We start from the raw sequence: 23446 nt of genomic DNA on the forward strand, positions 1-23446 counted from the left end.
TGTATTTATCAAACTTTGAACTGATGTCAACTCTGATTTTCGTGTTTCAAAAATAAATGACTTACCCAGTGGGAAATAAAAAGAAAGATAACATGTGCTTATGTCAGTATCTAGAGTACCTCACAGGCAGTGTAGCTTGCTTCCTGACCCTACCTCAGGCATACCTTGTTCTATTGTGCTTGGCTTGATTGTGCTTCACAGGCATTGTGTTTTTTTATAAATCGAAGGTTTGTGGCAACCCTGCATTGAGCAAGTCGATTGGCGCCATTTTTCCAACAGCATGGGCTCGCTCCATATCCCTGTGTCAGAATATTTTAGTAGTAAAATATTTTTAAGCTGAGGTATGTACATTGATTTTTTTAGACATAATGCTATTACACACTTAAGAGACAATAGTATAGTGTAAACATAATTTTTATATACACTGGGAAATACAAAATTATTGTGACTTGCTTTATTGTAGTGGTCTGGAAGTGAACCTGCAATATCTCTGAGGTATGTATGCCTGTAACGCAAAAACAAAACAAAACAAAAAAAAAACCAAAAAAAAACCACTTTATTTTCAAATGCTTTTGTTTGTTAATTCATTTCCTTAGGATAAACAATTCTAAGACATAATGGTCAATGAGATTACATGGAGAATTCTGACTCAGAGTACCACATCAAACAACAGTTATGGCCACAAATTTTTATCTATTAACATGAAATGTGATTATAACACCACTATTAATAATTTCTTCTGTGAATGAAACAAAATAAAGATAGATCTTGTTCAGAGAAGTGTCAAATTAAAAGTTAGGGCACGTGACATATATACCCTGAGGTGATCCCAAGTATTTTAGTTTGTTCTGTGCTGCTCTGACAGAATATCTGGAAATTGGGTAATTTATAAAGAACAGAAGTTTATTGGCTCACAGTTCTGGAGGCTAGGAAGACCAAAGTCAAGACCAAAGACTAGGTTTGTTGTTTGGTGAGTTTGTTTTCTTCTTCCAAGATGGTGCCTTGCATGTTGCCTCATTCAGAGGGGAGGAATGGTAGATCCTCAGATCATGGAAGGCAGAAGGGCCAAGTTAGAGCCCACTCCCAAAAGTCCATTTTTTAATGGCATAATCCATTTATGGGGGTAGATCCCTTATGGTCCCACCTCCCCAAACCATTACATTGGCAATTAAATTTCAATACGAATTTTGGAGGGAACAATCATTTAAACCATAGCACAAAGTGAGTCACAGCTTTATATAATCTCCTCCCCTGGAGTACTGGCAGGACCTGTGACATGCTTCTAACCACCAGAGCATGGCAAAAGTGATGGGAAAATGTGATAAGCATGTCACCCTTGTGAGTATATATATATACACACACACACACTTGTGCAAACATACATATATAATGTTTTACATATGTATACGGTGTGTCTTTTATATGTGTATACAGACACAATGCATTATATGTGTATATAAGATCGATCTATCTATCTATTTATCTTTGTCTTGCCAACATGCAATAGAGTGATTGCTTTCTATTGTTGGCTTTGAAGCAGTAAGCTGCCATGTTGTGCAAAGACATATGAACAAAATTAAGTGGAGGGAGCTGTAGGCAGCCTCTAATTGCTGAGAGAGGTCCCTGGCCAACAGCCAGCAAGAAAATAGGAACCAGAATCCTACAGTCACAAAGGGAATGGAAGTGGTTTTTTTTACCAGTTGGGCATCAGAGAAGACCACTGTCCCACCTGACACCTGAGTTGCAGCCTGGTGAGCCTCTGAATCAGAAAACCCTGTGAAGCTGTGTTGTCTGGACTTCTGACCTAGAGAAACTGTGAGATCATAAATACATGTTGTTTTAAGTGACTCTGTTTGTGGTAGTGTGTTACACAGTGATAGCAAACTGATACAGGACACAACATTCTTTGTGACACAGAATTGGTAGAAATCATTACAGAATCTTAGAGTAGTAAAAATCATAGAAGAAAATACTTAATATAAAGCAAAACCAACAATGCAATTACTTTTACTCCCGATGAGAAAGAAAATAGAGAGAGGCTTAAAAATATAACCATGGCTTTAAGTTCATGAAGTATAAAGAGAGAGCTTGCTAATGGGCTCAACTTTTGGAAAAATAGCCAAGATTAGGTAAGGCAAAACAGCCAAATATAAACACGTATTATAAACCTTTCAAAATCTTGTCTTTGGGGATAGGTGATAAGAATCTTGCAAAAAATATTGAAGATGGAAAAAATCTATGTTTTGTGTAAAAACAATGAGCAGGAAAGAAGAGGTAGATCTGTGTGGTATAGTGGAAAGACTGTGGACTTGTGGTAACCTGGCCTTCTATATTTATTCACTGAGTAACCTTGAGAAAATTCTATTTTGAAATACTCCATTATGGAAAAGAAATTTCTTTTTGGAAATTTTATTTCTCAGTTTTCTCCAGTAAACCCTGGTGACTGTGTGTGTGTGTGTGTGTGTGTGTGTCTGTCTGTCTGTCTTTCAATCTATCTATCTAAAGATATTTATCATAAGCAATTGGTTCACACAGGTATGGAGGTTGGGAAGTCCTAAGATCTGCAGTTGGCAAGCTGGAGACTCAGGAAGCTGGTGGTGTAGTTCCAATTCAAGTCTGAAGGCCTGAGAACCTTGAGGGCTGATGGTATAGTTCCAGTATGAAGCTGGGGAGGCTTGAGATCCAGGAAGAGCTGATGTTTCAGTTTAAGTCCGAAGGCATGAAAAGACAAATGTCCCAGCTCAATGCAATCATACAGGAGGAAATTTTCTCCTACTTTCAGGAGGGTCAGCTTTTTGTTCTAGTCCATCCTTCATGGAGTGTATGAGGCCCGCTCACATGAGGAGGGTCAATCTGCTTTACTAGGTCCACCAATCAAAATATTAATCACATCCAAAAAAAGCCTCACAGATAGAATAATGTTTGGCCAAATATCTGGGTGCCCTGTGGCCCAGTCAAGTTGACACATACAATTAACCATCATCAAAACAGACAGTTTTTGAGAGAAGCAACTTTACCTTATTTGCTCTTTGAAGATTGAGTATTTATCTCTTGTTACAAAGAATGAATGCTGTTTCCATCAAGCCAGTTTCTCTTCTTCCTGGGAAGATAGCTATTTTGCACTTCTCACTTTCCATCCTTCCTCCACTATTGAGTGTTGCCATGTTCTTATGTTCTAACCAACAGGCTATGAACAAAGTGAAGTGCACCTCTTGCAGGCTGGCCCACCAGAACCTTCCATACATTATTTGTCATGCTCTTTCCTTTTCTACCACTTTGATGGAGGGTGTTTGGAGGCCAGACACTGAAGATACTGGAGGAGAGCTGTCCAGTTACCACAAATACCTATTTAAAGTTTTATGTGAGCAAGAAATATACCTTTCTTCTCTTTGAACCATTATACATATTAAAGGCTATTTCTAACAAGCTTCCAAAAAATTATACTTCTTTATTCACTCAATCCTATATAATTGTAGGAATGCTGAAATCTTAATTTTGAAATAGTTATTTTCAAGGGGTAATATGAAGAGCTGAAAAATATGAGTAATATTCTTATCAGATTTGTATTGTTCAGACTTTTAAAACGACATTTATGAGAACTTGCACACACTGAAGTCATGCATGTATTGCTCACTGAAACTTCCTGTTACAGTAGCTATGTTTCAGAAGGAATGACAGTTTTGAAGACCATAGTCACTTCTGTACTACTGACCCACTACAAGTGACTAAGAAGGAGCTAATTGAAATTTTAACCTACTTTTGAGAAAAAGTAAATTACCTACATAGAAAATCACTTAGTGTCTACAGAAAGACTGACATAAATTTTTAGAGAAGGCAAAGTGGGTGAATAGCAGAGCTATGATTACTATTAGTAATGTCTCAGCTATTATAAAGGCAGTGGAACACTAAAATCTTATGAAACAATAAATACCTCAAGAATAATTTAAAAGAGTAAAATAAATATTAAATTATTACCATGAAAAGATCTTTGCAATTATAAGTATACAAGCTGAGAGGAATTAGCAAAGCTGTTCAATTATTTATTCTCACACATGCTTTGAAAACCTTTGAAAATTTTGAGGTATTCATCTTTTTTTTCAAAAAAAACCAATACGCCCATGTAATTTAGTTAATTTCTAACATTACATATTGAATAAAACATTTCTTTATAATACCCAAATGAAAGATTACCTTTTAAACCATGTTGTAAGAGTATTTAGAATTCTGAAGACAAACTGTTATAAGTTAATTCTATTAATGATGTCAACTGAGTTTTTAAGTTGCTTGTGAATGATATAAATATCTCTATTTTATTCAACTGCAATTTATATACAGACACAGATATGTATCATATAGCAAAAATCACATATGGTATATTACATTGTGACATAGAACAGTACTGGTTTGTAATGGTGAAGTTAATTATGGCAGTGATTACATACAGTTGCAAATGCTACCATAGAAGCTATTAAGCTTTATGTTTTTCTCTAAATTGAAATTAATGTATACACTATTTCAATAAAATAACAGCAAAGAAGAAAGCACTCTTAAAATTACATACACACATACATGCACAAACAATGACCTATAAAGGTGAAGTTAAAGAAATAGAGTAGATCAATAGGAGAGAAAATTTTAGATTCATTGAGAATCAATCTTGTGTATTCAAATTCAACTGATGTGAGTTTCAGATAGGCAGAGCATACAAGACAGTTGTGAATAAATTGTTAAAGGGATAATGCAATAAAATTTTCCGACACTGAAAAACAGAATCTCCATATTTGGGGGGTCAAGTGAGTACTGGTGCAATGAATTTAAAAAATCACTTGTGCCAAAGAATAACATTGTGAAATTTTAGAATACCACTGATACAGTAAAGCTGCTAAAACACCCATGAAGAAAGGAATAAGCAGAGAAAGAAGGAGAAAAAAAAAAGACAGAGAGAGAGGGAGAGAGACAAGTAGAGACAGAGACAGAGATAGAGAGAAGGGAAGGCGATAGAAGGAGAGGAAAAAGAAAAGTTAAAAAAAAAAAAAAAGAAAAGAAAACCCAGATCAGTTGTAGCTTGTAGAGTAGGTGGTTGTTCAGTATTCAGATATGATTTGTCAAATTTTAAGCAAAGACTTCCAAGAAGCTATAACCCAAATCTAATACCATGAATAGGTACAGAAGCTAAAATTAGTCCTCCTAGATCAAGTCATGTGAGAACTACTTTTGTTACATAACAATCTGTTTCACATACTTGTTCAGATAAAAAAACCAATCCACTAAAAATAATCACACACACTAAAAGGAAGTCTATATGGGGAACCTGATGAGTAATGAGTGTGCTGTTAGAATATAAATGGCTGAGTAGTACGCCATGGTATACAGATACCACATTTTATTAATCCACTCATCAATATTCTGATAGCCACATCACTACACTACTTAAAATTTTCTCACATCTGCCTAAGAAAATATACATTCACATCCAAAATAAAATCATTTTATTTCTTTACTTATTCATCAAATGAACAGAAATGTATTGGATGCCCTACTATGGCCTTGGCAGTGTTCTAAGTGCCAGAAACACATCAGTGAACAGAAAAAGTATTGATAGAGCTTACATTTTATTCACAGGAGATAGGCATTAAACATTTAAAAATAGTCAACTAGTTATACATCAGGGGTTCATGAATACTATAATTTTATCTGTTTAGTTTTGTTTCTCTGAGGTCAGGTTAACCAGTCCTTCTCAGCTAATCTCATTTCCCTGTACTTTCTGTTAGAAGTAGCAACATAATTTATCCAACAAAAGCTTCAGTTTGAGAAAGTTAGAGTCATTCAACCAAATCTTCAAGGAACAAAGAATAGCTTTGTTCAAGAACCTTGAAAAAATGAAATACCAGTTCATTTACTGTGACTATCATAACTTAAGCCAGACAGGAATGGTGTACACAGATATATAGAAATCAAGGAAGTATGTAAGGCAATGTCATTTATGAATATAGTTTCCCAGAACAAAGATATATTAGCAAACAAAATCCAAAAGTGTATGGCAAGAAGCAAGCATCATGAGCTAGTAGGACCTATTCTAAGACTTTCAAGTTGGTTTAACAACACACTTGGTAGAATTATTTCAATTACATTGCCAAAATCAAGGAGAAAAACTATGTGAATAATATTCTTTCCAAAGTATTTCATGAAATTAGCAGCTACTTAAAAAATTATAATCTAAAAGTAGGAGATTTCTTAGCTTGAATAAGGCTATCTCTTTAAAAATCAATGGTGATCTAGAACCTCTTGTATCATCCTGGATAGAGCTGGAGCCCATTCTACTAAGTGAAGTATCACAAGAATGGAAGAACAAGCACTGCATGTACTCAAAATCAAATTTATATTAATTGATCAACAGTTACGTGCACATATGGTAGTAACATTTATTGGGTGTTGGGCAGGTGGGATGGGGAGGAGGGGATGGGTATATTCACACCTAATGGGTGCGGTGTGCACAGTCTGGGGGACAGACACACTTGTAGCTATGACTTGGGAGGGGCAAAGGCAAGATATGTAACCTATACATTTGTTTCCCTGTAATATTCTGAAATAAAAAAAAAGCATATTATTAACTTTTGGCATCATTTACCTGAGGCCAAAAAGAAAACTGACTCTTCTTGTTCTTAGGAAAGGATATTCATGGTTTTATTCTATCCATTCAGGTTTATAACTTCACTCTATTCCAATATCAGGCTGCTTTCTTATTAAGAGCTACTTTTAGAATCAAAGTGAAAGTACAGAGGAAGAGGGCATGATAAAAGGATATTTGTATCTTGATGACAGCAATCCATACATTGTTTTCAATATCATGTATGTTATGAAGCTAAACCTTTCTTTCCTATCAGTCAATGCACTCAACTTCCTAAAATCATCAATGAGAAGTTTCTTAAGAAGATAATAATAGTATTTCTCCAAATAGAGAAAAAAGAAATAATTCCATGGTGTAATGAATTGGCTGGCAATCTTCCTTAATTAAAAAGTCATTCTTGTTACTTTTAATATAATTTCAGAAATAAAGAATATAGCTTATTTATTTTTGGAATTTGTAATAAAAGGAAACATGTAAGTTGCTTCAGCTGTTACCTTGATGATCCCATAAATTGTCATAGTCTTCTTGCCCTTCTTCTTTTATAGAGTTTGTTTATTCTTTTGGAATAGACACATCTCCCTAATCCCCACTTTTTCTTCCCTCTCTCTGTGGGTCCTGCCCAGGTTTCAAGCCTTACCTACTTTCTGAAGACCTTTCTATTCACTGCTCTCTTTCTTCAACCCTTAAAGCCCTATTTTAGCAATGATCATAGTTCTCATCATTCAAATTGTTTCCATTTTCTCTAAGTAGACTGTAGACTCTATCAGGGCAGGGAATCCACCATTTAACCATTGACCTCATAAATCTAACATACTTTAAAATATAATTGCAATGAAGAAATGCTGGCTGAATAAATGCATTTTAAGGAAGCAAATTATTATTCCTGTGATCAACCTAGCCTGGAAATGAGAATTCTTTTCCTGGGCCTCAAAATTTAGTATACACAGGTTGAATTTTTCTACTTGTAGAATTTTCAAATATCTAAATGGGAAGAGAAAAGAGGAAGAAAGTAATGGGGTACCTGAAGTAGTGGGGAAGACTGGTAAAAAGAAGTATAAAAGGTGTACCATTTTGTATATTAAATTTACCTCTTTATTACACAGCAGGAGTGAATTATGCCAGAATAACCCATCCAAATTTTCTTTCCTTTTTTGGCTTCCCTCTCCTAATTCTAATGAACTATAGAAGAAAACATGACAGGTTTCTGTTTATTCCTGTTCGAACAGCAGGAAGCTGGTTGCTTCACTTTTCTCCAGAAATCTTGTTCTTGTCTATTGGCACAGTGTTTTTCAAAAAATAAGAAATTATTTATTAAAGAAGACATTGGAAAGTTAAAATTCTATAATGCCCATTTTTCTCCTTGAGAACATCATACAATTCACAAACATGGTCTGGAGATTCATTTGTAATGCTATCAATCCTAAATTTATAAATCCCAAATATTTATTTTCTTCCTTCTATCCTTTCTTTTTGTGACTGAGTTAACTATTTCCCCTTGTCTTTCACAGAAGAAACGCTAGAAGATACAGATTCAGGTATTAGTAAAAAAATCCCTGATCCAATCAAAGTAAATTTACTCAGATGTTTATCCACCCTCTAAAATCTTTCTTAATGAAAAGAGATTATTTTTTAGGTCTTAGGTGAAGGCAGATTCTAAGTACACAAAGATAGAGGATTGGGAGCTAAGCTTCTGTTACATAACTATTGGTTTAATAAGACTTCATGTCTAAATAGTAACTCTAATTTTTCAAAGAATGGAATATTAAAACTGAGTTGAAAACTACTCTAGGAAAACATTTTTTAAGTTATCATTGGATGGTAGGAATATGGGGCTGAGTTGGTCTTAGAGAAATGAGTGCAGCAATAAAAAGAAAGTCAAAAAACATATGCTTGGTACAAGGCAGTATAGTTCCAGAAGACGGGACTGCCCAGGAAGGAGCAGGAAAGTAAGACGGATGATGTGTAGCTTGCTGTCCTGGGTGGTGAAGGAACAGGCAGATCGGTGAATGGTGATGTTTTCTATGGTATAATATTGAGTACGGAAAGATTGAGAAACATATTGACATGTTAATCATTAACCATGTATATATAAGAGCTATATATATTTGCATAAAAATATACTAACTGATTCTCTCACTAGGATGTTATGTACATTATTTTTCATTAGGCATTTTCATTTTTATAGGGAAGCAACTGTATGTTTATCAAATATATAGGCAGGTGTAGCAAGATCACTATCCAAAATATTAATTTGTATCTTGTTCTACTGATGTTAAAAATTCATAGAAATAACAGGAAATCTCTTCTTCACTATCCCACCTACTTCTTGCTCCAAAACATCTACCCTCACACGCACTAGTGGCCAAACAGTGACCTTGAAAGGACTCTTCTGCTCTGAAACTACAGTGCGGAGAGATGTTTGGAGACCTATGGATTATTTTTAAAATGCAACGTTATTGAAGAACTTTGGAGGGGTGTGGCTTTGTGGATGCCCTGGAGCTGAACAACATATGGCCTCACTTTGGAGCATGTTTTTGTTGTTTTGCTTTGGTTTTGTTCACATATAATGGTAGTGAGGATGCCACCAATAAAGCCACATAAGACTAATAAATTATGACATAAAAACTAGCCAAACCCAGGAAGTGCAATAAGAGATAAACTGATACTAGAGGTCCTTTCCCTATTTCCTGAATTTTTAAGTCCCTGTGTCCTTAAACAACTGCAAATGCTTGATAGTGTCTTTATCGCACTTATGTATTGTACCTTGGAGCCAGATTTAATCAGACAGAGAAAATAAAGAGATGCCATAGTCCTTTGCATCTCAAACCAGAAATCTGTTTCTGTTATAAAACCTAAGTGGTCTTACGTTTCTACATTCATGAATCAAATACATAGTGATGTAAATGTGCAGCACTCTAAGATCACTTGCTTTCTAGCTTTCTAATCATTATGGTTGTACCATGGAAATATTGCTATTGTTTAGACCAGAATTTAGTAAAATTTTAAGGTCTTCATGCTTGGAAATTTTGAGCTGAGAGATAAAACCTTATGTACATAACTAAATTATCTGTATCTTAAAATACAACAGACTCTAAATCTAGCTTGTTTTGCAGCCCCAACAGTAAGGTTTCTTACCATGCAATTCATTGGAGAATATGCTTCTAATTTTGATAAGTCACCACTCTATACATTTTTACCTTAAAATTTTATAATTAAATCCCATTTAAGATCAGAAAAAAACATTTTTATAGAATCTACCACGTTTACATTTATGAAGCAATTTATTTGTTCACATATTCTGGTTAGAAATGTCACAATAAGTACTTGAATTCAATGTTCTTTTATGATAAAATTTGCTCAGTTTGATGTTAAGTAAGATGATTTAGAAAGTCAGTTGGTTTCAAAGTCTAGAACTAGAAAAACATTAAAGCTGGGATGCTCTTCTCAAAGTACGATAGACCGAATATTTCTTTTAAGCTATGAAACAATTTTGAAATTAAATAAATATGTGTTAAATGATAAGGGCAAATTAATACTGAAAGCATGAGCAACTATAAAATAAAGCTTATTTATATTGTAAAATTATTTGAAAATAATAAGTAAAGTATGCCTTGATTAAAGATCATATCATTATTATCTAGGTCATTTACATAAATTTAAAGACATTCTAAAACAGATGCCAAATCACCTTGATAAAATCTTAGGATCATTTCACTAACTCTAGTATAAATTTCTGTTATTTTGAACAGAATTATCATGTTGTATGAGAAATATCACAGCACAAAAAATGAGAAATATTGGCACAATTTGGAGTATCTTTTTACTCACAAATTAAGCAGTATATAAAATTGGGAGAAAGAGGAATGTTTTTGGTTGAATAGTATTTATTTAGTACTTATTAAGAATAGTATTTATTTAGAATAAGATGAATTTATGATTGCAAGTGTATTTTTCCACGAGAAACAAAAAATAAATCTTTAACATCCATTCATGAGGTATCATTGACAGAGTAGTTCAGAAAATGACTTTAAAGTACTTAATTGTGTTGTTCCTTCAGTCCGTATGACACTGTGAACATTTAAGGGCAAGTGCTTGAAAATTAATTATAGAAAGAAGGAACATATGAAAAAAGAAATTCCTGTTGTTTCATTTCTGAGGGCAACAGCCTTATTCAGAAACGTCAACATTGACACACAAGCTAAGATTCAGAAATGAGAAAGTGTTTCAAAACTTAAAAAAGTGAAACAAAATACAAATAAAAAATATGTTATCAAATTATAATAACAACAAAAAACTCAATCTTACACAAATGAAATATTTATACCTTCTGGCTGTTACATTTCAATTAAAATATAAGACCTAGAGATGTCTTGAAAAGACAGCCAAATCATCAGAAGCTTATGAACTCTATGAGAGCAACCAGCAAGAAATGACTCCACCTTGTAAATGAAAGCTAGAAAGGGAAATAATAAAATTCTGAACATTTGAGAACTGATGAGCCTTTCTGACAGTTTTTAAGATTTGAGAGTGGATATTTTAAAATGACTGCAGAGAAATTTTATGGTTTGGAGTCAATAGCAAATCTATGAAGTGTAGAAGCAACTGTTTGAAAATGTAACTTACAGCTTGGTGAAACTATAAAAAATTTCATTAAATGTAACCTGGAAGAAGTTAAAAAGTTAATCCTAATCCTCTAATAGATGAAGAAGCATTGGAGAGATTGGATCAGACGAGTCATGATCTGGCTATAAGATTCACTTTTTGCCCTGTGTTGAGAGTAGATGAGGGACAGGAAGAGGCTTAGAGGAGGGATAAAAACAGAGAGATGTGTGGTATGGAGCTGGAGCCTATATTTCAAAGTAAAGTATCACAAGAATGGAAAAACAAGCACCACATTTACTCACTATCAAATTGGTACTAACTGATCAACACTTATGTGCACATAGGGAAGTAACACTGGAAGTCAGGCAGGTGGGAAGGGAGAGGAGGGGATGGGCATATTCACACATAAAGGGTGCAGTGCTCACTGTCTGGGGGATGGGCATGCTTGTAGCTCTGACTCCGGCGGTGAAAAGACAATTTGTGTAACCTAAATGTTTGCACCCCCATAATATTCTGAAATGAAAAAAAAAGCAACACAGAAATGACTTAGGAGGTTTTGTAATAATCCGGTCAAGAAATAATAGTGGCTTAGACTGGAGTATTATCAATGGAGGTAGTGAAATGCAGACAAATCCAAAATATACTTTGAAGATAGATTAAAAAGGCATTTTTAATAGAATAAATACACAATATAAGAGAAAGAAAGAATCAGAGATGATCTTAAGGCCTTGTATCTGAGAGACTGGAGTTATGAATGTATCATTTAAGAAAATGGAAAACAGGAAAATGCAGTTTTTGCAGGGAGTTCAGGGATTTAGTTTTAGGTGTGTTGAGGTTGAGATGTCTATCAGGTGTTAAAATGGAGATCTTCAATAGCAAGTAGTTGTTTGTGTCTGGAGTTCTTGGATGAGGTCTGGTCTATAGATATAAGTTGGGTTCATCAGAAATAATAAATAATAAAAGTTGGGTTCAACAGTAAAGGATTGGGACTGGATGAGATCAGAAAAGGAGTGTAGGTAGAGAAGAGATCTATAAACTGGATTGATGTTTGAAGTATGGGAAGACGTGTAGCGGGAGTGAACAAAAAAAGATTAAGACAGAGCAAGAAGGAATAAAGAAAAAAAATGGAGACTCTTTTTCTTTGAAGGCCACATGAAGAAAACATTTTAAGGAGGCAGGAGTGACAAACTACATTAATGCTACTGTTAAGGCAAATAAGATCAAGACACAGAACTGAACATTGACTCTAAAAACATTTAGGAGAAATTCTGCATGTTTGTAAGATGTTGGTAATGATATAATAGAGAGGAAAAAATTATGATGCACGAGAAAGGGGGAGAATAGCTAAGGCCATTTCTTTCAGTAAGTGAGAGGAAATTACTAGTTGAGAGTGAATAGATTGGCTTTAGATCGGAACATAGATATTTCATCCATAGTAAGTATGTGAGAACAAAGGCATGTAGGTGAATAGAAAGTTTAAGTTTTGTTCCTAAGAAACATTTGTTAGTAAATACAACAAACACGTTTTTGGTCACCAGCAATGAAAGAAAGCCACTGTGCTGCTCCTTTAAAATATGACTGGTTGAATTTATCAACTGTGATTCAGATATGAGTCCAGTTTTTATTCTAGTGTATTTCCATACTGACAGCGAATATGCAAATTTTTATAGAATCTATCTATAGCAAGTATGTGTATTTGGAAGGGAAGCAACTAACCTAGAAATATGCAACCCTGTTCTCAAGGAAGTGAAACGAAGTATCTTTTTATTTTATTTTATTTGTTTTTTCAATCATGTTTTGAAGATTGGATGAAGGTAAGTGAAAAGTCACCAGGGTTAAAACTGAAGGTTCTTCTCATTTTAAAAAATTTTAAGAGATTATTTTTAGTATTATTAATTTCATTATCTGGCATCTGTGTAAATTTATGCCAAAAATTATATCACAAATATCTTTAAAATAGCAACATTAGGTTGCATTTATAACATATTTTTATCAGGGTATCATGTAGCTTTCAGAAGTTAATAGTTTAATGGCTTATCAACTCACTTTATATTTTCACTAAGTTGCATTTGTAACTAACCAGTAGTCAATAAAGCATAAGATAGATTTTAGAAGAGTACAAGCTTCTTTGTTGATTTATCTGAGGAAATAGATAAAATAAGATTATATAAATAATAGAAGGAATGCCTAGATTTCAAAACAACTCCAAGAGACAGATTCTTTTAGGCAATTAAAGTATACCTTAAGTCTTTTTATCTAAAATTATCAATATTTTTATTTTTTACTGATTTAAATCTAGTACCAAAAGTCAATATATAGTCCATTTGCTAACATAGATGGAAAATATTATTTATTTTCCAACCAAGTATATGGATATGAATTTAAAACACAATTATTATAGCTTATCAAATTTACAGGAAAAGTAAGGATATCATTTTCTTACAGAAAAGTTGTAAAATGAAATAGATGTAATTTTATAATAGTTCATATTTATATTTTAAAATTTAATCACTTTTAATTAAAAAGAAAGAACGACAAGAAAGAGATAACAAAAAAACTACGTTATAGAAAAATATCAGTATTTAGTTTATTAAAGTCTCTTCCAAGTGATATGAGTCTTCATTATTTAACTGTTTAAAATATAAAATACAAGTGTCAGATTATACCACTTTTGATGTATTTGGTTTATTTTCAGCCACAGAAAGCAAAATTCTCCCTCACAAGTAAGCTTCACTAGGCAGATGGGTTTGTTACTGTGTTTGACATCAATGATAGGTCTTTGTTTGCTTTTGCAAGAGCACTGATCTACAGAATTCGGGAGTCACAAACTAGTCATTGCAAAAGGTAAGGTATTTTTCATTCCTTTCTCCTTTCTTTTTAGTAAATCATCATATAGCTGTAAGCATCATTAGGAAGAATTTAATATAGCCTTCCAATTACAAAATTTAACAGCCCTGAACAATTCACCTTCCCATTCCACAGGAGTTACACATGTAGTAAAAGGAATAAGATGAGAATACTTTATATCCTGGCTGACATAAACAGTTACTTGCCCTGAGTAAATGGCTATTTTACAAGACAGCTTCTATTGTTAACATGACACTCACTTGCAAAATAATGGTCCTCTATATACAAGATAGTCCTCTTTCCAACCTTTCCTTTTCATTCTCACAAAACGTTAAGGATACTAAATAAATCCAGATTTATTACGTTTGGCATCCTGTGAAATCCAATTCGTAGTCATTGGGTTGTTCAATCTATCAAAGCAAAATAGCCTGAATAATCAAACCGTTTACAAATTCTAAGTATATGGATACATTTTTCTCCATGTCACCTCCTAAAATAAAGAGCTGATCAACATTTCCCTGTTGTTAATTGTCTTGACACAGGAACTATGAAGGAAGATGCTTTTGTACCTTAAGCCATTGTTGCATTAGTAGATAAAAGTTTAAGCATCTGAGTTTTCCATTTTAGTTTTCCCTGTTTTTTGGTTGTTTTAGCCTCTTCCATTTAAAGTATTTTTGTTCAACATGCTGATGTAAGGGATTTTTTGTGCTTTTAACTAGTTTTACTCTTAGAGTCTGAAATAACATTCTAATCGGGTGAGTAAAACATACAATATTATTACTCAAAATTGGTATATATACTTTTTATATCTATTCTAAATCCCCATTATCAAGAAATCATGAGATAATAATTAATTAATAAAGGATATTTCCCTGAAGTCAGTGATGTACATTCTTGTTTACATTTGATTTGCCTTAAGAAACTTTTAATCTCTAGAGCTCATTTTTCTAAGAATATAACTGATGCCAAGTTAGGAGAAAAGGATGTGATTTTACTGAGATACCTCATATCTCTGATTTTCTATAATAATATTTATATTTTAGAACCCTGTTTTTTAAGCATTAAATATCTTATGTTTAAGCATCATGACATAGGTAAGGGACAGGAATAAAATTATTTTGATATTACTCCAAATCAAAATAATCACTTAAGAACACTTAAAAACATATTAAAAATATGAAAACCTATATTTGATATTTTTCAGGCAATCTTCTTAATTTATTGACTAAATAATTTTTAGAGTATTTCCAGTTCTCAATCTGTAGAAAGGCTAGGAGAGCAAATTATAGCAGTTTTATAAAATTACATCTGATATTTATGTGAAACATTTTCATGTACTTTTTCCCATTTATCCATTGCAGTAATTTCATGAAATAGACTGACAAAGACATTACTAATACCCCTGAAATTTCCCCCGACACAGTGCTTTTTCTCTCACTGCTTACTTAAACTATTATGTGAATAAAACCCAACTTGCAGTCAAATCTGGAACCAATACAGTTGAAGACTATCTGCGTTTGCCCTTTTCTTCTCTAGAGTAGATATCTTGGCAGAGTTTCATACCGCTTACAGGCTAGTGATTTCACTGTTCTCTTCAAATCAAACTCTATTTTTGTATTGTTTCGCTATAATGAAGAAGAATACATTGATATTTGCAGAAGATATTTTACCTTAAAAACATTTTTTTAAAAAGAAGACAGTTTGTGCAAGGTTATGAGATTGCATAATTTTCTGCAGAGCATGTTATAATAAATATTAGCAAAGCAAAAACTAAGGAATATTGAATAATATCTCTGCTTAGGAAATTTTTCTAAATTGTTCAATTACTGTGACTGTATAAGTAAGGAGACATTTGTTATTCTTCCCTTGTAATTGATAAGGAACATGAAAAACAATACTTAGCACCTTTCATTGGGAATGTGCTATGTATTTTTATATACATCATTTCATTTATTCTCTACAGGAAGTCTGTGTGATGTGGATGATTTTACCATATTTCACATATAAGGAAACTGAAAGTAGGAAAGGTAATAATCATACCCAGTTAGCTAGCTAACACATCCAGAATTCAAGACTAGGTCCATCTTACTTCAAATCCTAGGCTTTAAGAGAGGCTTGTTGCTTCTTTGTCACTCACTACCTTCCATCTGAAGTGATTTTTGTAAGTAAATGGGAATATGTGCCACTCTACACACATATGACCATGAATAACACACATGCACGCTCAATACTTTTCTTTCTTTTTTGATTTATAATCCTTTGGATATAAACCTACCTGTTTTTAAACAAAAAAAGTTGTTGAAGCAATCTTGCCAAAAATTGTGAATCCTTATTTCAGAACTGTAGAATTAGCTTTTGGTTGGCAACAAGCAAGATCTCTGCCATGTGTGAGAGGTTGGCTGGGAAGAAGGGCAAAAGCTGGCACTGGACAACTGGTGCCAATTCTGTGAACTGTCTGCCACAGGACAGTCTCTTGAGGTAGTAACGATGTTTATCAGAATTATCAAGGACATCCTGGCGAACTTCAAACTCAAAGGAAAGAGATGACCCAGTGGATCTAAATCAATGGCCAAATTGATCAATAATGCATTTGGAAGGAGAAGGAAATCTGTTTAGTAGACATGTGATACTAGGAAATTTATTATTTCAGAAAGCTTTAAATATTTGCTTGATAATTAATGTGATGATTTGTATGCAATTTTTGCAAAAATAATTCTCTTGCTGATATGAAATGATTGAGAATGAACCATAGCTGTGTTTTTAAATGCATAGTTTGCCTTTTTGGTTGGTTGTCTCCTATTCACTGTGCTTCACACATAATTTTTCATTTATTGCACAAAATAGTACTCATTATAACCTATTGGTGGATTGCTATCCTGTTTACCTTAGCAAATAAACTCTGCTTATATAATTTTATTAAACTACCATTCTATAGTCTGTAGTTTACCTTTATTTTATATAGTTCTATTGAATGAAATGTATAGTTATATTCATATAGTTAATATTAATAGAGCTTAATTTATCAACTTGTGAAAGTTCCTGATTTATTTAATAGAAATGCATGAATTTATTTTTAAAGTATAATATCTTTACAATAAATCAGTGAATTACAAGATATTACACAAATTTTATAGTCTAACTTAGGCCTTCGGCAGTTAAATTCCCTGCCCTTAAGTACATATTTTGGAAAAGTCTGCCTTTTGTTGTTGAGTGCTATGTTAACAAAAGCCATTATCACAGAGAAATTAACTCATATAACTTTTTAGATCAAAAGATTAATCTATTTTAGTTCACTTAGAAACCCATACATCATAGGAAAGAAAAAAAGTAAAAACTGGTTGCTAAATGTATAATTTTGAAGGCTTTGTTTCCCTGAAAAGATATATTGTTATATCAGATACAAACATTTTGGGTCCTCTCAAGTGGATTACCATTTCCTTCCAGAGACAATAGTCTACCTCCTAGACTGCAGTACCACTGCTGCTGCCCTTGGGAGGCTTTGCCACATGCTTTCTTTCAAGTTGAAACTCAAAGTCTAACTATGGCCAAATTGTTGATAATTAACGTTAGGTCTCAGAGAGTTAAACTAGGACTACAAGCAATGCTACATACACGTACATGGTAAATAAGTATCAGCAAGAACCTGGGGACCAAGGTGGAAGCAGATCTTGAGTAGAAGGTGGTAGACTGGAGTGGGGGAGGGATGACTATTAGGGAGAACATTAATCTGGGTAGGTGAGAATTCATTGACACAGGGTCGCTCACCATGAGTCACAATGCAACATTTTAGAAGTGACATCTCAAGCTGGTCTATATAGGTTTGCTGTTCCTTAGAAGTTGGACCTTGATGATATACTAAAGTAAAAGTAGTGAAAAAATAGGAATATCTGGTAATATACAAAATAGGTTCAGAATATTCATAAAGATGGAGGGAGTTAGAAATGATATATTAGATTGGATACAAGAATCTACCATCTGACTATGTTCCCTGGGAGAATTCAGGGAACTTCCTTTACTCAGGAAGTAAGGGATGCATTGGTGAGTGGGGATAGACAGCTTCGAGAAGCTTCATAGTGACTGTACTTTATGGGTAAGAGTTGACAGTAGATCAACTCTGCTGTTCTATATCCATGGATGCTACCACTCAACTGTGCTGCCTGATACCAATGCACATGAATGAATTCTGGAACAATAGAATCTGGATGCCAGCATTTAGCCTGCTGCCTATTATCCACCCATTCAGTCCCCAAAGGAATGGTGCCAGACCCAGGATGGAGGCTCCGTTTCTGAGACTGGCAGGTTAGATACTTTAGAAGCGATGCACTCAATCAGCCACGTTGAGGGAAAGTCCATATTGTGGACCCATGCACACATTGCTTCCATCTCTACCTCCATGGCCACTGCTACAGTGGGTCCATTACATTATCACAGAGGTAGCCAAGAAAAGATGCAGGTGGATATCTGCTGGCCAGGTCATCCTGTCCATAATATTGTAAAGTTACTTCTTGGTGAATTCTTTCTGGTGAGCATTAATGTGTTACATAAGGATCTGTGTATTTTATGACCCCTCTGAGAGATCCATTCACATATATTTTCTTTAGACTTTCTTATTACTGCTTGTCCAGTTTTACATCTTACAGACCTCAGACCAACTGGCAAAACTATTATTAATAATTTTATAGCGCTGTCTATAAATCAGTGTACTAGATGCCCCCTGTCTTGCCACACAACAAAGTGGACTTCTTTGGAAGTTCTGCCAAAATTGGGATAATTTCCTTTTCTTCTCCTAAAGAACTTTATGATTACCTCTGCTTAGGGCTGTAATGAGGTAGACTCCTCTTTTGGCTGGCACTAATATCAAGTTTAAGTGAGATAAGTTTTCTATCAACTAGGAACATTCATATTAGATAGCTATGTGAATGAGAAATAAACTATTGTGTGAAGTTAGCCTAGTAAATTCAGTTATGTACTTTTCTGGGTCAATTATTTATAAGAATTTTGTTATTCTTTTATAGTCTCAGTATTGACTATATATACCAGTATAAGAAGTTATACTTTAATATTTTATTTATATATCAGTATAAGAAGTTATACTTTAATATTTTATTTGTTTTGTTATTCTTTTGAATTGTCTCAGCTTTAGAGAATTGGCTTTCATTCTTTAGAATCATTTTTCCAGTTAAATAAAGATTCTTTGGGGACAATTTTGCATTAAAAATAGCATATTTATCTAAGTTACGCATAAGAACTCTAGTGTTAAAATGGTATCCAAATTCTTTAACAGCTCAATCCATGCATATGTATCTGTGATGAGTGAGAGCTCAAAATGTTTGTGTTAAAGATACTACTTATATTTCCATATATTTTAAATTTTTTATTTATTATACTCTGATGTTTTAGCAAACTGACCTTGGATGGCATACCTTGTTACAAGGAATCTATGGAACATAGTAATAACAAGGATTTATATTTTAAGAATGTTTTTGGTGAAGTAACTTTAGGAATGAATGGCTGATTATTTTGCCAAGTAATATTTAAAAGTTCATTCCACCTTTGATGATGTGACAATTTTAAAACAAGCATACACATTTTTTGGTACTTCCTCCATCCGAAGATTGTCTCAATTCCCCTTCTCTTGATTATGAATCATTCTTACTGAATCTCCTTTACAAACAGAATGAGATAGAAGTAATGTGTGAGACTTAAGAAGCCAGGTTAGAAAAGGAAATAGAACTCCTGTCTGTTTTTCTGTCCCTTGGGATTCTGCCCTGATAGCTATCAGTCAACACGTACGAATCCAGCTGCCCAGAAGGCACCGAGCTGGAGATACCACATAGAGTTAACGACCACACAACCACCAGATAAATGAGCAAATCTGAAGGTCATTCCAGCCTCTGACCTTTGGGCTACCCCAGCTGATGCCAAGTGGAATAAAGATGAGTTACCCCAACAGAATCCTGCCCCGGACCACAGATTCGTGAGCACAATAAATATTGTTGTTGTTTTGGGATTGTTAAATGACAACAGATAATCAGAAAAGATAATTCCTTAAAACCCTAAGCAATTCTGCCAATATGAAATGACTTGCTTTCTTACTAAGGAAAAACAAGCTGAGAAAAGGAATTCTCCAACCAGATACAAAATTGTCTAGAACAAGTTGTTCCAAGATCGGTTTTCCTATGACTATAATTCACTTGTAAATCAACTTGAAAAACCTTAAAAATAATAAATTGCATTTTTCCAAAGCGAGCCCAAAACACATATACCTACAGAGAAACAAATACATCAACATTAAGCTGTAGAATGTTGTAGTTTGAGGATAGCAAGTGTATCTATAAATCTCAGAGCTAGCAAGGCTGTATCACAAAGCGGGGAATGGCCTATGCTGCTTCCAGTAAAAAAGATGCTGTCATTCACTTTGGATGAGCTTCAGTGAGGTAACACATAATGAGGGGCAACAGCTGAGGAAGGGAAAGCCAAAGGGGAGGGGTTTTAAAATGGTTTTGATTTAATACAAGGCATGCACTATTAATAAAGAAGTTGAATGATACCTGTATGTTTTATAGGTTTATAAATTGGCTGTAGTAAAATATTTTACATCTTAGATCACTAGGTATTGTTTCAGCTTATTATGGGAGATATCTATCTAGAGTTGACTGAATTGTATTAATCTGAACCTAGTTTAATGATGCCTTAACATTTTTATGGGGGAATTTAATGTTTGCAATATCCATGTTCCTTATTTGAAAGCGTGACTTATAGGTTTCTCATCTTCCTTAAATTATAAAATCCTTCAGCTAATAAAGGAAAATGATTATAGTTTGCAAAAAAGGCAAAGTCATTTAACAATCCATATAACTGTCTATTGTAGGGCTTTGCATAATAATTGTAATTTAGCTATTAGGAATTCTAAAGGCAGTTATCAGTCATACTCTTCAATTCTGGGGAATCAGGCAAAGTCCAAATTATTTAAAATATTTTAAATTCCCAAAGAAAAAGGGCACACCATAAATTTGAAATATACTCTATGGTGACAAGATATTATTTCATAAGAAAAGAAAAAGTTCATCATAATTTTCAAATGTATAAACCACCAAACAGATTATTTTTCTGCCTTTCGGATATAGACATAACACAAGTTTATTTTTAACAATGGAAATACAAGTTACTCTAAGGAAGGAATTTGCAGGCTGTGAAGTATTAGTATCCATGTGGAATTTGATTGACATTTTAGTAATCCCTGAACAACTAAGGCATAAAGAATTAAGAGAAAGTAAGTGATGAAATCACTTGACACTACATGAAAGTATAATCACGAGTTACCTGTATGGTTTTTTGGTCATTCTGCAGCACTCAAGGTGAATATTTAACAACTAGACAAATGAAAACTTTTTAAAACACTTATGCAAGTTTAGTAGAAAAGTAAATGTTATACATTCATTTTCAAGGTAATAAAATATTTAGATTTGCAAAATTTGGGGATATTTCTACACACAGATACATTTGAGGGCTAAATTCTTGGGTTGAGTTTTGGGTAGTATATTTAATTCATTCAAACAACAATTATAAAATAATAACAGTTGACTTTGATCAGAAGATTTTGAGGCTTTAAGTTAAAGAAACTTATATTTCACTCATATTATTATTCTCTATAATATGTAACACATTAACCTGATCAAAAATAGTATGAAATTGTTGAATTGATCATTATATACAAATAGTTATTTTTAAATAAACACTAAGTTAAATATATTGGTTTCCAGATTAAGACTAACAGAAACTTTTATGTATGTGTGCGTTCATATATATATACTCAGGTAAAATAATTGTTAAATATATGAACTTATTTTCTCAGAAAGAATATAAAGTATCAGGTGAAGTAAAGGAAGAGAAAGAATGGAGATAACAAAATAAGAGAAGGAAGAACAGATGTGAGAAATGTTACATTCAAAATCATAAAATTGGAAAAAAGATAAATTCCCAGATGGATCCACTTAGGAGAGAAAGAAAAAGGTGCAATTATAAAATGGGGAATAACTGGGTATATGCAAATATGATAGCAATTGTTTGGAATTACAAAGAATGAGTACTCAGTAATTTAACATGGTAGTTAAATGAATGGACATGATACAAAAACGAGATTGAGCAATTCAGAGGGAAGAGGAAATACTATTGAAATACTATGAGGTAATGTTCCCATTTTCCTCAGCAAACATCAGAATTTGGAGAAGAATTGGTGGACATCTATGAAATATTAGAAAATTAAACCTCAAAGAAAAGTTTACCTACGGAAGATTTCATGACAAAAGGAAAATAAATCTGATAAAATCATCTTCAAAACCAGAAATTACATCCACTGCAGATTACATACAATAGGCTTAAACTGTGACTTGTGAATTTCTGATTAGTTTAAGAAAAACACTCCCGAAAGTAAGGACTATTGGGCAGTGAAATGGAATTTAAGATGGCTGTTTACTCCCTTTGTTGAGAACCATGTGAGTGTAGGTGGAGATGGGATACAGAATGCCTCAAGCCCTTTTCATCTCTTTAGATATCTTATTTTGTGACAGTGAATAACATTTAACCACAAAACCTCAAATGAGAAAATGATTTTTGAAAAACATATTTCTTCCACTATATTTTTCATGTTTAAAACTAAATATGACTTAGTTTGTGATACTTAATATTCTAAAAACTAGAATAGAGTAGGGTATGCTTACGTTACTTTATTAGGTTTTTTTTTTTTGTCTGAGTAACACCTACTGCTGTGTCAACCATCTGCTTAAGGACCCTCACAAAACATTGTTAATAAAAAATAATGAAAAAACCACAGAAAACTTTGATCAATGATTCTGTATTATTTAATATATTTAAACAAATTAAATTTTTTTTCTGTAAGGAAAATATAATGAAAAATGGCTTTGATGAATTTATTTTATCTTTACACAACTACCAGCAAGTGATATCCATTAAAAAACACTATTAGACACATATTAGGATATATTTTTTAATCATGAAGGCTTAATTGAGACATTGATTAGTTATGAGGATGGAATCCACCATTTTACACTTTTCTATTAAAATTTTATTTTTAAATTTTAATAATGGCAATTTATAATGGCAATGAAAGTTTATATAACAGAAGCCATATAACAGACATTGTGTTCCACTAACTGTATGGAGAATTAAAATGAGAAATAAAATCATAGCTTACGTTCATACAACCTTCTGGACTGAAAATTCACAGTTCATCTGGTGACAGGAGGCTACAATATTTTACCCCATTCTTAAGTCCTAGCTTGCACACAACCTTTGCACAACCAGAAAACTACTGGTCTTCTTTCCCTCCTCTATTTGAGAAGAGTTTTC

General features: G+C 33.3%; 1 protein-coding gene across 1 annotated transcript; it reads left to right on the forward strand.

Moving 5' to 3' along the window:
• Nucleotides 1-9695: 9695 nt before the first annotated feature.
• Nucleotides 9696-16693, forward strand: RERGL (RERG like; the record flags this gene model as incomplete). Its single annotated transcript, XM_045555182.1, is given in 6 exon segments — nucleotides 9696-9802; nucleotides 13034-13044; nucleotides 13648-13652; nucleotides 13926-14074; nucleotides 15614-15653; nucleotides 16430-16693. Coding segments are annotated over 6 exon segments (576 nt in total), but the record flags the coding sequence as incomplete, so codon positions are not given.
• Between the last annotated feature and the right edge of the window lie 6753 nt (nucleotides 16694-23446).

The sequence above is a fragment of the Lemur catta genome, chromosome 6 (assembly GCF_020740605.2).
Source record: "Lemur catta isolate mLemCat1 chromosome 6, mLemCat1.pri, whole genome shotgun sequence".
NCBI classification, from domain to species: domain Eukaryota; kingdom Metazoa; phylum Chordata; class Mammalia; order Primates; family Lemuridae; genus Lemur; species Lemur catta.